This window comes from Castor canadensis, chromosome 2, assembly GCF_047511655.1.
Source record: "Castor canadensis chromosome 2, mCasCan1.hap1v2, whole genome shotgun sequence".
NCBI lineage: Eukaryota > Metazoa > Chordata > Mammalia > Rodentia > Castoridae > Castor > Castor canadensis.
This window is the reverse complement of record NC_133387.1, coordinates 132,444,353-132,456,169: the sequence shown is the minus strand read 5'-3', so window position 1 is coordinate 132,456,169 and position 11,817 is coordinate 132,444,353. Positions and strand designations below refer to the sequence as shown.

The window sequence follows — 11,817 nt, the reverse complement described above, 5'->3', positions numbered from 1 at the left end:
ATTTCCAGCAGCTGCTACCCACGAAAATGCCAAACTCAGTGTGGTACAGTAGCTGCCCATACCACCAATCTTCCCGATCTCTACCTCCTAAGTAGCTAGTTCAATCGGTTTTATTAAGCAGCTACTGCACCTATGAATAGCAATGGTTCTTAAGCTGATGTGACAAAAGTCACCGGTAGAATGTTTTAAAACAGATCACTAGATCCCACCACCAGAGTCAGTCAGTAGGTCTGGCATGTGGCAAAGAACTCGCATTTCTAACGAATTCCAAAGTGATACTGATCCTGCCGTCCAGGGTCAACCACAATTCTAGAACCCTTGGTTTAGCCTGGCACTGGTGGCTCACGCCTGTAATCTTACTACTCAGGAGGCAGAGATCAGGGGATCGTGGTTGGAGCCAGCCAGGGGAAACAGTTCCTGAGACCCTATCTTGAAAAAAAATCATCACAAAAAGGGGTTGACTGAGTGGCTCAAGCAGTAAGAGCACCTGCCTAGCAAGCATGAGGCTCTGAGTTCAGTTCAAACTCCAGTGCTACCAAAAAAACCAAACCCCCAAAACCCTTGGTTTATAGCAACCTTATGGAGTAAATTCACCTCAAGGTAGAATGTCTACAGAGTTAAGTAGAGCAGGGTACCAGAGTTTCTACAGGTGCATACCTGTAATACCAGCACTGAGGAGGCTGAGGCAGGAGAAGCTCAGTCTGGGCCACACAGTGAGATCCTGTCTCAAACGGAAAAAAAAAAAAAACCAAACCTGTGACTATACCTAATATTATTCACTAAAATTTTACCGAGTAGCTATTATAATTTGTATTCAGAAGGTGTTTCATGTTAAGCAGAGGCTTCAGTCTTTAAAGTTAGCATTTTGAGCCAAAGATTGAAGACTCAATACACAAAGCCACCTCGAGGCCCAAACTGAGGAGCGCTGCCTTACCGTTTACAGAGCAGTTGCGTTTCACAGGACTGCAGGTGCTGAGGCTGCTGTGTCAGCAGTGCTCTTCCACCTCCGCCGTTAAGTAGGGTGTTAGTACAAGCACTTGCATCTATTGACTTTTTTTGGTGGGACTGGAGTTTGAACGGGGGCTTTGTGCTTGCAAGGCAGGTGCTCTACCTGCTTGAGCTACATCTCCGGTCCATTTTGCTGTGGTTATTTTGGAAATGGGGAAATCTCACGAACTATTTATCCTGACTAGACTGGAACTGTGATCCCTCTGATCTCCACCTCCCAAATAGCTAGGATTACACGCACGAGTCACCAGTGCCGGGCTCGACTGACATCTTGCCCAGTAACAGAAGTGCCAGGGTTACCAGGGCAGTAGAATTGTATGAGGTGAACACAGGAATCCATGTTTCTGAGTGTGTCACAGAGGTTCAGCCCTGTAATCGCTAAGACATTAATGTAGCTGTCAAGTAAGGACGCCTTACTTGGGCAGTCTAAATTCTTCCCGTGCGCGGTTCTGCTCTCCAACCACAACCCATGATGCACACTCCCTTCTGCTGAGAAACCTAGAAGCTCCTGCCCAGTGCCTGGGGTGTGGCTAGCCGCCTTCCAGGCTGTTGCCTCAAAAGGATAGGGTCGGAGCACCTCCTCCCTTGTCCTAGCCCTTGGGGCAGTCAGCGGCAGACCCAACAGCTAGAGACGCAGAGCCCCTGGGCAGGTGGGATGGGGGGTGGGCGGGGAGGAGGGGGTAGGAGGGAAGACACGGGGACGCGGACGGGAGGGGGCTCCACAAGGCTCCTCCCGGAAGCATTGGGACCTCGCTGTCCACACGCCCCGCCCTTTCCTCCTTCAGCATCCTGGGGTCTGAAGTCGGGGAAGCTAGACCGGCTTAAGTCCAGGGGTGTCTCGCGGACTGCTGACACGCCTATAAGCTGCATCCGCGGTGGCAAGTTCTGAGCCTCCAAACTCAGCTGCGCGGGCCGATTGGGCGATGAGCCGCTCCGGCCGGCTGCTGCTGTGGCTCGGAGCTGCGGGTAAGTGCTGTCTGGCGGTCAGAGGCACCTTCCTAGGCTTGGGGACGACGATCGGGACAGACCAGGTCGCAGCAGCTCCTCCCGAGGCCTCGATCCTTTGCCGCCAAAGCTTTCTGGTCGGTGCTCCTAACGTGCACGGAGGAGCGCGCTCAAATCTGAGGACCCGATCACAAAGCTTGGGAACGAGGGACAAGCCCTGGGGTCTCCGCACCGCCTGGGAATAGGGACACCAATCTAAGTCGAGGAAAGAAGATAGTGGTGCTGAAGGACCGGACTCATTGCAACCCCTCCCCAGTCATTCAGTAGGAGAACCTGGCAGAGGTATCAGCGGCCACCCTCCTGGGCCTTGGCTACGGAGTTTGTGCGCACGGGCTGCGCGGCATTATAGGGGTGTGGCCGCGAGCAGCAAGGGCTAGCTGTTGAAGGGTTACGTCTTTATTTATTTTTTTAATTTTTTTTTTTTTTGGCGGCACTGGAGTTTGAACTCTGGGACTCGCTCTTGCTAGGCAGGCGCTCTACTACTTGAGGCACTCCGCCAGCCCAACGTCTTTTCCTTCTTATTTCCCAATCCCAACATCCCACGCCCTCTCCCAACCCTTCTGATTCCCTGCCACCTTTCAGGAGCCATTCTCTGCTCCAGCTCGGGCTCCCAGGAGCCCTTCCTGTCATCCCCGCCCCTGCCAATTTCCAGCTCCCAGGACCCGAAAATCACCGCCGCGCCTAGCGGATTGGAGTCAGCCTCGCCCCAAAATCCTCTAGGTGAGGTCCAGGTTCCTCCTTTTTCTTCCGCTCACGCTACCCAGACAGGGATTCGACGACTCTTTCCTTTCCTGCTCCCAGGCACCGAGGGGCCTTGGCTGTTCAACACGTGTGGAGCCAGCGGCCGGCGGGGGCCCACGCAAACACAGTGTGACGGGGCATACGCGGGGAGCAACGTGGTGGTGACAGTGGGGACTGCCGGGCCACTGAGAGGCGTGCAGCTTTGGCGGGCCCCGGGCCCCGGCCAGTATCTGTGAGTGCCCGGGCAGGTAGGGGTGAAGGGCATGGCAGGCTAAGGTGCTACCGTCGGGGGAAGGAGGACCACGTGCGCACCACTTTGCATCTTTAGAGGATGTGGCAGCCACGTGTTACCCGGCTACCTTGACTGCCTCTCCTTCCAGCGGAACCAAGGAAAGGGTGGCAATAGTCGCCTGTATCCTCGATCTTGTTACCTCCGAGAGCCATCTCCATTAACACTCCTCAAATATGTGGAAAATCTGATTTTTTGGTGTGCAAACCTAGTCTTCCCAACCCTTCAGAGTCGATTGCAATCTCAAATGAGAAGGAGTCGCTTCTGTCACCACCCTCTGCGCGAGGCGGCCGGAGTGACGACCGAGGGCCAGGGACTCAGCGCCCTCTTCCCGCAGGATCTCAGCCTATGGCGCTGCGGGGGGCAGAGGCGCCAAGAGCCACCTGTCGCGGGCGCATGGCGTCTTCCTCTCGGCGGTCTTCTCGCTGAGGCGCGGAGAGCCGCTGTACCTCCTCGTGGGGCAGCAGGGACAGGACGCCTGTCCCGGAGTAAGCGCAGCGCGCGGGAAAGGGCGGCTCGGGCGCGCGCGGGCTGGGAGTGCGGCGGAGCGGGGACGCGGGAGTCCCTTCCTCGGTGCTCGGACACCCACGCAAAGGACAGGGTCCCGGGCGGCGCTCATTGCGTCCGGATGCCCCGCAGGGGAGTCCGGAGAGCCAGCTCGTCTGCCTTGGAGAGCCTTGGGCCACCGAAGAGCACGTGGCGACAGTCGGGGCCGACAGCGTCCCAAGCTCGCGGCATCGCTGGGCAGGAGGTGGCGGCGGGGGTGGGGGCGCCACCTACGTCTTCCGGGTACGTGCTCCTCCGGCGCTGGCAGTCCTAGCCCGATGGCTGCCGTCGGGGTCCCCGTCCTCTTCCGACCTTCCTTGGGGTCCCTCCATCCTGGGGACAGCTGGAAGCCCCTGCCGGTATCCCGGCCCTATGGCGGGAGCCCTCGGCCAGGGCCGGTGTCGTCCCTCGACGAATGGAGGGCGCGGCCCCTGACTCGCCGGTGGCCCCATAGCTGCGCGCCGGTGAGCTGGAGCCGCTGCTGGTGGCAGCCGGGGGCGGCGGTCGGGCCTACTTGAGGCGACAGGACCGAGGCCGGACCCAGGCCGCCCCCGAGAAACTGGAGACCCGCTTGGCGGCGCCCGGGAACGGCGGGAGAGGCGGGGCGGCAGGTGAGGGCGCGGGGTCGCGGGGGCGAGGGGGCTGCTCCGCGTCCCAGATGCCAGCCATTCTGCTGTCGCTTTGCAGGTGGAGGCGGCGGCTGGACGTCGCGGGCCCGCTCTCCGCAGGCCGGCGGCTCACTGCGGGAGGGGGCGGAGGGCGGCCAGGGCTGCGCGGAGGCCTGGGCTGCCCTCGGCTGGGCCGCGGCTGGTGGCTTCGGGGGCGGCGGCGGCGCCTGCTCTGCGGGCGGAGGTGGCGGCGGCTACCGGGGTAGGTGCGCCCTGGGGGCGGGTGACCCGGGTGGGGGGTAGTGAGATCCTTAGAACTGGCCTTCAGGATGGGTGGAACTGCTCCTCTCTCCCACCTGACAGGCCAGAGCAGGAACTCTTAGAAAAGGAGGGCTAATCAATTGCAAACCGCACGCCAGACAGGCCTCCCTGGGTTTTCACTGAAATCCAGGCCAAGTTCTAGTCCAACACTTAGGAATTTAGAGCTGGCTGAGTTAGCAAAGTGAGCAGAGCAGCAGAAAGGAGGGGATAGTTTATGTCGATAATTTTCAGAGTGTGGTTCCTGAGCTAGCTGCTTCAGCTTATTAGAAATGCAGATTCAGGGGTATAGGGTTGGAGGTGTGTTGGTGAGAAGTTGTAAAATTTAAGTCAGATTGGAAGAAAGTTCAAGAAATCTCCATGGTAACTACAGTTTTGTTTTTTGTTTTGCGGTGCTAGGAATTGAACCCAGGGCTTTGCCTAAGCTAGGCAAGTGCTCTACCACTGAGCTTTATCCCCCCCAACGTTTTTTTGTTTTTTTTTGGTGGGACTGCGGTTTGAATTCAGGGCTTCACACTTGCAAAGCAGGCGCTCTACTGCTTCAGCCAAACCTCCAGTCCATTTTGCCATGGTTATTTTGGAGATGGGGTCTCATGAACTATTTGTCTGGGCTGGGCTGGGCTGGAACCTAGATCCTCCCGATCTCAGCCTGTTAAAAACAGCTAAGAGGGCTTGGTGAGGTGGCTCACATCTGTAATCCCAGCTAAACAGAAGGATCTTAGTCTGAAGCCAGCTGGGCCAAAACACTAGACCCTTTTGGAAAAAAAAAAAAAAAAAAAGAAAAGAAAACTAACTCAAAAAAGGGCTGGTGCTGGGCACCGGTGACTCACACCTGTAATCCTAGCTACTTAGGGGGCAGAGATCAGTAGGATCGAAGTTCAAAGCCAACCCAGGCAAATAGTTCTCCAGACCCTATCTGGAAAAAACCCATCACAAAAAAGGACTGGTGGAGTGGCTCAAGGTTTAGGCCCTGAGTTCAAACCCAAGTGTTGCTAAAAAGAAAAAAGAAAATGGCTAAGAATAGATTTTAGGTGTTCTAAAAAACCAAAAGTGAGTGGTGAATCTGCTGATTAGCTCAAATGCAGTATGTGTACATATTTCAAAACATTATGTTGTACACAATAGATCCATACAATTTTTGTTTATTAATTAAAAGTTAAAGCTGAGCACCAGTGGCTCACACCTGTGACCTAGCTACTTGGGAGACTGGCTGGGAGGATCACCAGCCTGGGCAAATACTTGGTGAGACTCCCATCTCCAGAATAACCAGAGCATACAATGGACTGGAGTTGTGGCTCGAGTGGTGGAGCACCTGCTTTGCAAATGCGAAGCCCTGAGTTCAAACTCCAGTCCCACCAAAAATAAATAAATAATTCCTGTAATTAATTTTAAAAAGAAATGCACATTTCCAGCCATCTCCAACCTTCTGATTCAGAAACTCCTGGGGAGGGTCTAACCATCAGAGCTTTAATCAGACCTCTAAGTGATTCTGAGGTGCTCCAGAGTTTGGGGAGCACTGGTGTGGACAGGAGGTTCATGTCTGTAATTCCAGCTACCTGGGAGGCATAGGTTAGAAAGATCCATGGTCCAGGGTCTGCCCTGGGCAAAAAGAATGAGACCCTATCTGAAAAACAATCTAATGCAAAAAGACTGGCGTTGTGGCTCCTATGGTAGAGCATTTGATACACAAGGCTCCAAGTTCAAACCCCAGTACCGCCACAAAAAAAAAAAGAGGTCCCCCCTCTGTAGCCCCTTAGCTCCCACTTGTGAAAGAACAGCTCCTGGGGCTGCTGGAGTGGCTGAAACTGTAGAGCACCTGCCTAGCAAGCATGAGGCCCTGAATTCAAACTCCAGTACTGCAAACAAACAAACAAACAAACAACCCAAAACAAAAAACAGCTCCTGTATGGTAATGGTAGTGGAGAAAAGGCCACACAAGTTTTCCCATGAGGATCCCAGCTTCTCCACTGTTCATCCGCTAGCTTCCCAGCTGTGAGGCCACTGTAGGCCCGCTTCCCTCCCCCTTCCCCACACCTTCACCCCCCACTCTCCCTTTTTGTAGTCAAACCCTCCATCACTCAATTTCCAGGGGGTGATGCCTCAGAGACTGACATACTTTGGGCTGATGGGGAAGATGGGGTATCCTTCATACACCCCAGCAGCGAGCTCTACCTGCAGCCACTGGCAGGTACTGGCCCCAGCCCTTCACCTCTCAGTTTTGTCCAGCCATGTCCTCAATCCCTGGCCCCACTCCCATAGGAGCCACCCACTCTGCACTGTGAGCTCTTACATCTGCAGCAAAGGAACATTTGAGAAATGAGCTGTGGTACCAGTATGGGGCATACTTAAGTGCTTGTCAAGTGTCACCTTTGTTATGTGCTCTCTTGAAACACCTGGAGTGGGGAGGAGTCAAGAGTCCCAGAAGAGGGAATATACAGGCTTGACAGAAGTCCCCAGGCCCACGATGCCTGGCACTGCTCCTTGCTCTGAGTTCCTGGGCTAGAATTAACCATGTGGCTGGAAAAGACATTGTATGTTCCCATCCCCCATCCCCACTCCCCATATCGGTTGTTTTGCTCACAGTCACAGAGAGCCATGGAGAGGTGGAAATCCGAAGGCACCCTAATTGCAGTCACTGTCCTTTGAAAGACTGCCAGTGGCAGGCAGAGCTCCAGTTGGCTGAATGCACATGCCCAGAGGGCATGGAGCTAGCTGTGGATAACATCACTTGCCTGGGTATGTCTGGTCTTTGCCCTAGATCTGGACTGCTGGGGTCCCAGGGCACTGGGAAAGATGGTGTAGAGGTCTGTTGAGTGCCAGACTCTGGGTCGGGTGCCGAGTGGGGAATTGGAGACGCGCATGCGTTGCCTTCAAGGAGCACGTAGGCCGATGTGGGAGGTGAGATGGATATTTGGATAGATATAGACATATATCTAAAAATGGCAGTTGCTATGGGAGGTACCAAGTGGTTTAGGGGTTCTCAGAAGGGAGAGGTTGTTTTTGTATAGGATAATTGGAGATCATGGAAGAATAAACACAGAGATGAGTCTTGAAGCATGGGTAAGACTTGAGGGCATCCAGGTATGCTGGGGCATGCCTACTATAATCCCAGCACTCGGGAGGCTGAGGCAGGAGGCTCTTGAGTTCAAAGCCAACCTCGAAAAAAACAATCAAAAGAAAAGACTTGAGGTAAGCCAGGAGTGATGGCTCATGCCTGTAATCCTTGCTACTTGGGAGGCTGAGCTCTAGAGGATTGTGGTTCAAGGGCAGCCTGGGCAAATAGTTCAAGAGACTCCATCTCCAAAATAAGCAGAGCAAAATGAACTGGAGTTGTGGCCTCCTCTGCTCTGCAAGCACAAAGCCCTGAGTTCAAACCCCAATTCCACAAAACAAACAAACAAATAAAAAAACAAAAAAAACTTGAGGGTAGAAGGACAGAGAGGAGATTCCCACTGGTGATGTCTATCTTTCTTCCTAGACCTGCCCACCACCGCAAGCCCTCTGGTTCTGATGGTGGCTGTGGTGGTAACCTTGACACTGAGCCTCCTTCTAGTGTGCGGGGTTCTGATTCTGGGTACGGACCATCTACGGGCATGGCTGATTCAAGCTGCACCTTCTCCTCTGAGCTGTGATGGGCTTCTGTGGGCTCCCAGGGGCAAATAAGGCTGACTTCAGGACCTCTACCTCTGCAGGGCAGTGGGAGACTCCTCTGGGCTTCTAAGAGCAAGAGCATCTGGGGACCTGGGAAAAACATTTACTTGACCATCTGGAAATGTGTCCTGGGCAGGGGGAGGCAGGGCATGCCTGATTGGCAGGTAGAGGGCGTGTGTCTGTTTTTCCTGCCTTCAGTGAGCCAGAAAAAGTGGCAGGGCCTGTGGGGGACAAGACTACCAGGCCCTGAGCTGGAGCTGAGCAAGCTTCGAACCTCTGCCATCAGGACAGCCCCCAATCCCTATTACTGCCAGGTGGGGCTTGGCCCAGCCCAGTCCTGGCCTCTGCCTCCAGGGCTCACTGAGATTTCTCCAGCCAATGTCACTCTGCTCAGGTGAGTCACGTACCTCCTTCTGAGAACCTCTGCACTCTGAGTCCTCCCCCCACATTCTGCTCCCTGGTGCATTATGGATTCCAGAGATTATCCAATTCAAATTGTGCAGAGCAGATGGAGGCCCAAACAAGCTCCAAAAGTAACTTGTTCAAGGTCAGCTCTCTGCCCCAATTCTGGAATGGTAGGGACATTGAAATATGACTCTTCTGGAGCCTTCCTCCCAGGGTGCCCCATCACGGACTCCCACCCCAACTCTGACTTCACCACCTTCCCTGTCTTCTGCTCTGGCACTGGGAATCACTATATATCACCCTTTCAGGGTGTGCTGAGACATCCATGATGTAGAGAGGACTAGGATAGGGTCAGCTGGGAACATGGAGGGGGAAGGGCAAAGGAGATAAAGGGGGTAGTAGACCCTCTAGGACCCTTCCCTGTGCGAGCCACCCACTCCCTTCCAACTTGCCTTTCTGTAGAGCCTTGGGCCATGGTGCCTTCGGGGAGGTGTATGAGGGACTGGTAACTGGCCTTCCTGGGGACTCCAGCCCCCTGCAGGTGGCTATCAAGGTGAGAGGGGATGGGGCTTCCGGCTGGGGGTGGTTGAGCAGGGCACCACAGAGGGGTCAACAGTGGCTAGAGCTCCAGTTAACCATCTGCCCCCTCCTGCAGTGTCAGCCGAGCTCAGGACTTCTGTGCTTTCCTCCCCAGACCCTGCCAGAGCTCTGCTCTCGTCAGGACGAGCTGGACTTCCTCATGGAGGCGCTTATCATCAGGTGCACCTGAGGCTGGACAGGCCTGGGCTGGAGGGAGAGCTCAGGGCTGCCTGCCAAGTGGCCTTTCCTTCCCTGGGGCTGAGAGGCAGCGAGTCCAGGGTCACAGAGGTCCTCTGAGTGATTTGGAGCCCTAGAACGTGTTTCTCTCCCTGCACCACCCCACTCAGCAAGTTCAGTCATCGGAATATCGTGCGTTGTGTGGGGCTCAGCTTCCGGGCTGCCCCTCGCCTCATCCTGCTGGAGCTGATGTCCGGAGGAGATATGAAGAGCTTCCTGAGGCACAGCAGGCCGCACCTGGTGAGACCCTTCTTCCACCCTCAAGACCCCTCGAAAGACTCTGTTCTTGTGTCCCAGGACTTGCATGGCCTGATGTACCCTCTGCCTAACCCAGGGACAGCTGTCACCTCTGGCCATGCAGGACCTGCTGCAGCTGGCCCAGGACATAGCCCAGGGCTGCCACTACTTGGAAGAAAATCACTTCATCCACAGGTTGGGAGCACTCTTGGCTCAGGGACCCCAGCCCGACTTGGTCTCCAAGGACCAGTCCTTGTACACCGTTTTTTTTTTTCTGGTTGTGGGGTTTTGAACTCAGAGCCTTGCACTTGCTTAGGTAGGTGCTGTAGTACACCCCCTAACCTTTTTTGCTTTAGTTATTTTTCAGATAAGGTCTCACATTTTTTGCTCACAGCCAGCCTTGAACTGTAATCCTACCTCTGCCTCCCACGTGACTGGGGCCACAGATGCATGCCACCATGAACAGCTTATTCAGATTGTGTGGAGCAGGTCTCCCTAACTTTTTGGCCAGGCCTGGCCTTGAACCTCAGTCCTCCCAATATCTGCCTCCCGAGTAGCTGGCATTAGTAGTGTGAGCCTGTGGATGGCCTACACACAACTTTTAAGGAAACCGATCAGGAAGGATCATTGCTTCTGAGTCTTGCCAGTGACTTTTTGTCGTGTTCTGTAGGGATATTGCTGCCCGAAACTGCCTGCTGAGCTGCACCGGGCCCAGCCGAGTGGCCAAGATTGGGGACTTTGGGATGGCAAGAGATATCTACCGGTGTGGAGCTCGGGGAGGTGGGAAAACTGCTGCTCCGAGGGGGTTTGTCCGCAGTCTGGCAGGATTTGAACTCATCATTCTCCTCTTTCCTCCTGCAGGGCCAGTTATTACCGCAAGGGGGGCCGGGCCTTGCTCCCAGTCAAGTGGATGCCCCCAGAGGCCCTCCTGGAGGGTATCTTCACATCCAAGACAGACTCCTGGTGAGAACACCCCTCCCTTGTGCTCCTCTCCCGGCCTTGAAGCTAATCCTGTCCTTTTGGACCACTTCATATGTGGAAAGGGGAGGCCCATGTTGGGCCTCACTTGTCCCCACAACTACCACCCCACCATGATACAGGTCTTTTGGGGTTCTGCTCTGGGAGATCTTCTCATTGGGCTACATGCCCTACCCTGGGCGCACCAACCAGGAGGTGCTGGACTTTGTTGTCACAGGAAGCCGGATGGACCCTCCTAGAGGCTGTCCAGGGCCTGTGTGAGTTAAGAATGCTGCCCAGGGAGGGAGGTCCCTCAGGACCATGAGTGGGCACAAAACTCCTGCCTCTCCGCAGGTACCGCATCATGACCCAGTGTTGGCAGCATCAGCCCGAGCTGCGGCCCAACTTTGCCAGCATCTTGGAGCGCCTTCAATACTGCACTCAGGTGTGCCTGAGTCCCCTCCTTATCTCACTGATCCCCTGTGACCATCCTGGACTTTCCAGTCAGGAAGAAAGTCATAAAACAACTCTATGGCCCTCTGTTCCCCACCCTCCCGTTACAGGACCCTGATGTGCTAAATTCGCCCCTGCCAGTGGAACCTGTGCCCATCCTGGAAGAAGAAGGGGCTTCTGAGCTGGGGAACAGGTCTTTGGAGGGTCTACAATCCCCACGGCCCCAGAACCTGAATTCAGAGAACTTGAAAAGCTGGGGAAGGGGCCCTCTTGGCCCCTGGCTGTCCTCTAGCCTTAAGCCTCTCAAATCCAGAGGCCTCCATCCACAGAATCTTTGGAACCCCACCTATGGCTCTTGGGCCCCAAGAGCCCCAGAGGGTGAGGGTGAGGGCATTGACCTTGGCAATGGCTCCTCCCTGCACTCCTTCCCAGGCTTCTAGGTGGCTTGTTACTCCAGTAGCCTGTCCCCTGCAGTCTGTGCTGCATGTTTGGGCCTGTCTCAGGGCTGTCCTACCAGCATCAGACTTTCCATTGCTGGATAGCAGCCCAGGCCTCCTGGGGAAAGGCCTGGCCACTGCCAGCTTTCGGTCTTTGGGATCAGAGGCCACCCTCCACCCACCCCAGGAGGTAGGGGTGATTTCCTGGATTGTCCTCTCCAGGAGCAGCTTTCATCTGGGCAGCTCCCAATCCTGCGGATATTTCTAATAAAAAGCTCCTTTTACTTCCTCCTGTGATCTGAGTGGACGTGAAAGATTCTGGAACTGTGCAAGAGGGGACTAGAGG

The 11,817-nt window shown here is 55.0% G+C and overlaps 1 protein-coding gene across 1 annotated transcript; it reads left to right on the top strand.

Moving 5' to 3' along the window:
- Positions 1 to 1,931: 1,931 nt before the first annotated feature.
- Positions 1,932 to 11,795, top strand: Ltk (leukocyte receptor tyrosine kinase). The gene is made up of 20 exons (XM_074058831.1): positions 1,932 to 2,090; positions 2,481 to 2,733; positions 2,815 to 2,986; positions 3,381 to 3,531; positions 3,683 to 3,832; positions 4,044 to 4,200; positions 4,277 to 4,459; positions 6,605 to 6,703; positions 7,099 to 7,251; positions 7,994 to 8,089; positions 8,365 to 8,560; positions 9,034 to 9,124; positions 9,266 to 9,330; positions 9,498 to 9,627; positions 9,722 to 9,819; positions 10,295 to 10,387; positions 10,486 to 10,587; positions 10,725 to 10,859; positions 10,936 to 11,026; positions 11,145 to 11,795. Exons 1-20 carry the CDS (start codon positions 1,932 to 1,934, stop codon positions 11,472 to 11,474), a joined length of 2,904 nt encoding a protein of 967 aa, XP_073914932.1. The 3' UTR covers positions 11,475 to 11,795.
- Positions 11,796 to 11,817: the final 22 nt, after the last annotated feature.

Excerpts from the sequence above, each read along its gene's own strand:
- Ltk (XM_074058831.1), top strand. The coding sequence starts at position 1,932 with ATGAGCCGCTCCGGCCGGCTGCTGCTGTGGCTCGGAGCTGCGGGTAAG. Across the intron at positions 2,734-2,814 it reads CTCGCCCCAAAATCCTCTAG|GCACCGAGGGGCCTTGGCTG; the intron begins GTGAGGTCCAGG and ends TCCTGCTCCCAG. Across the intron at positions 10,588-10,724 it reads ACATCCAAGACAGACTCCTG|GTCTTTTGGGGTTCTGCTCT; the intron begins GTGAGAACACCC and ends ACCATGATACAG.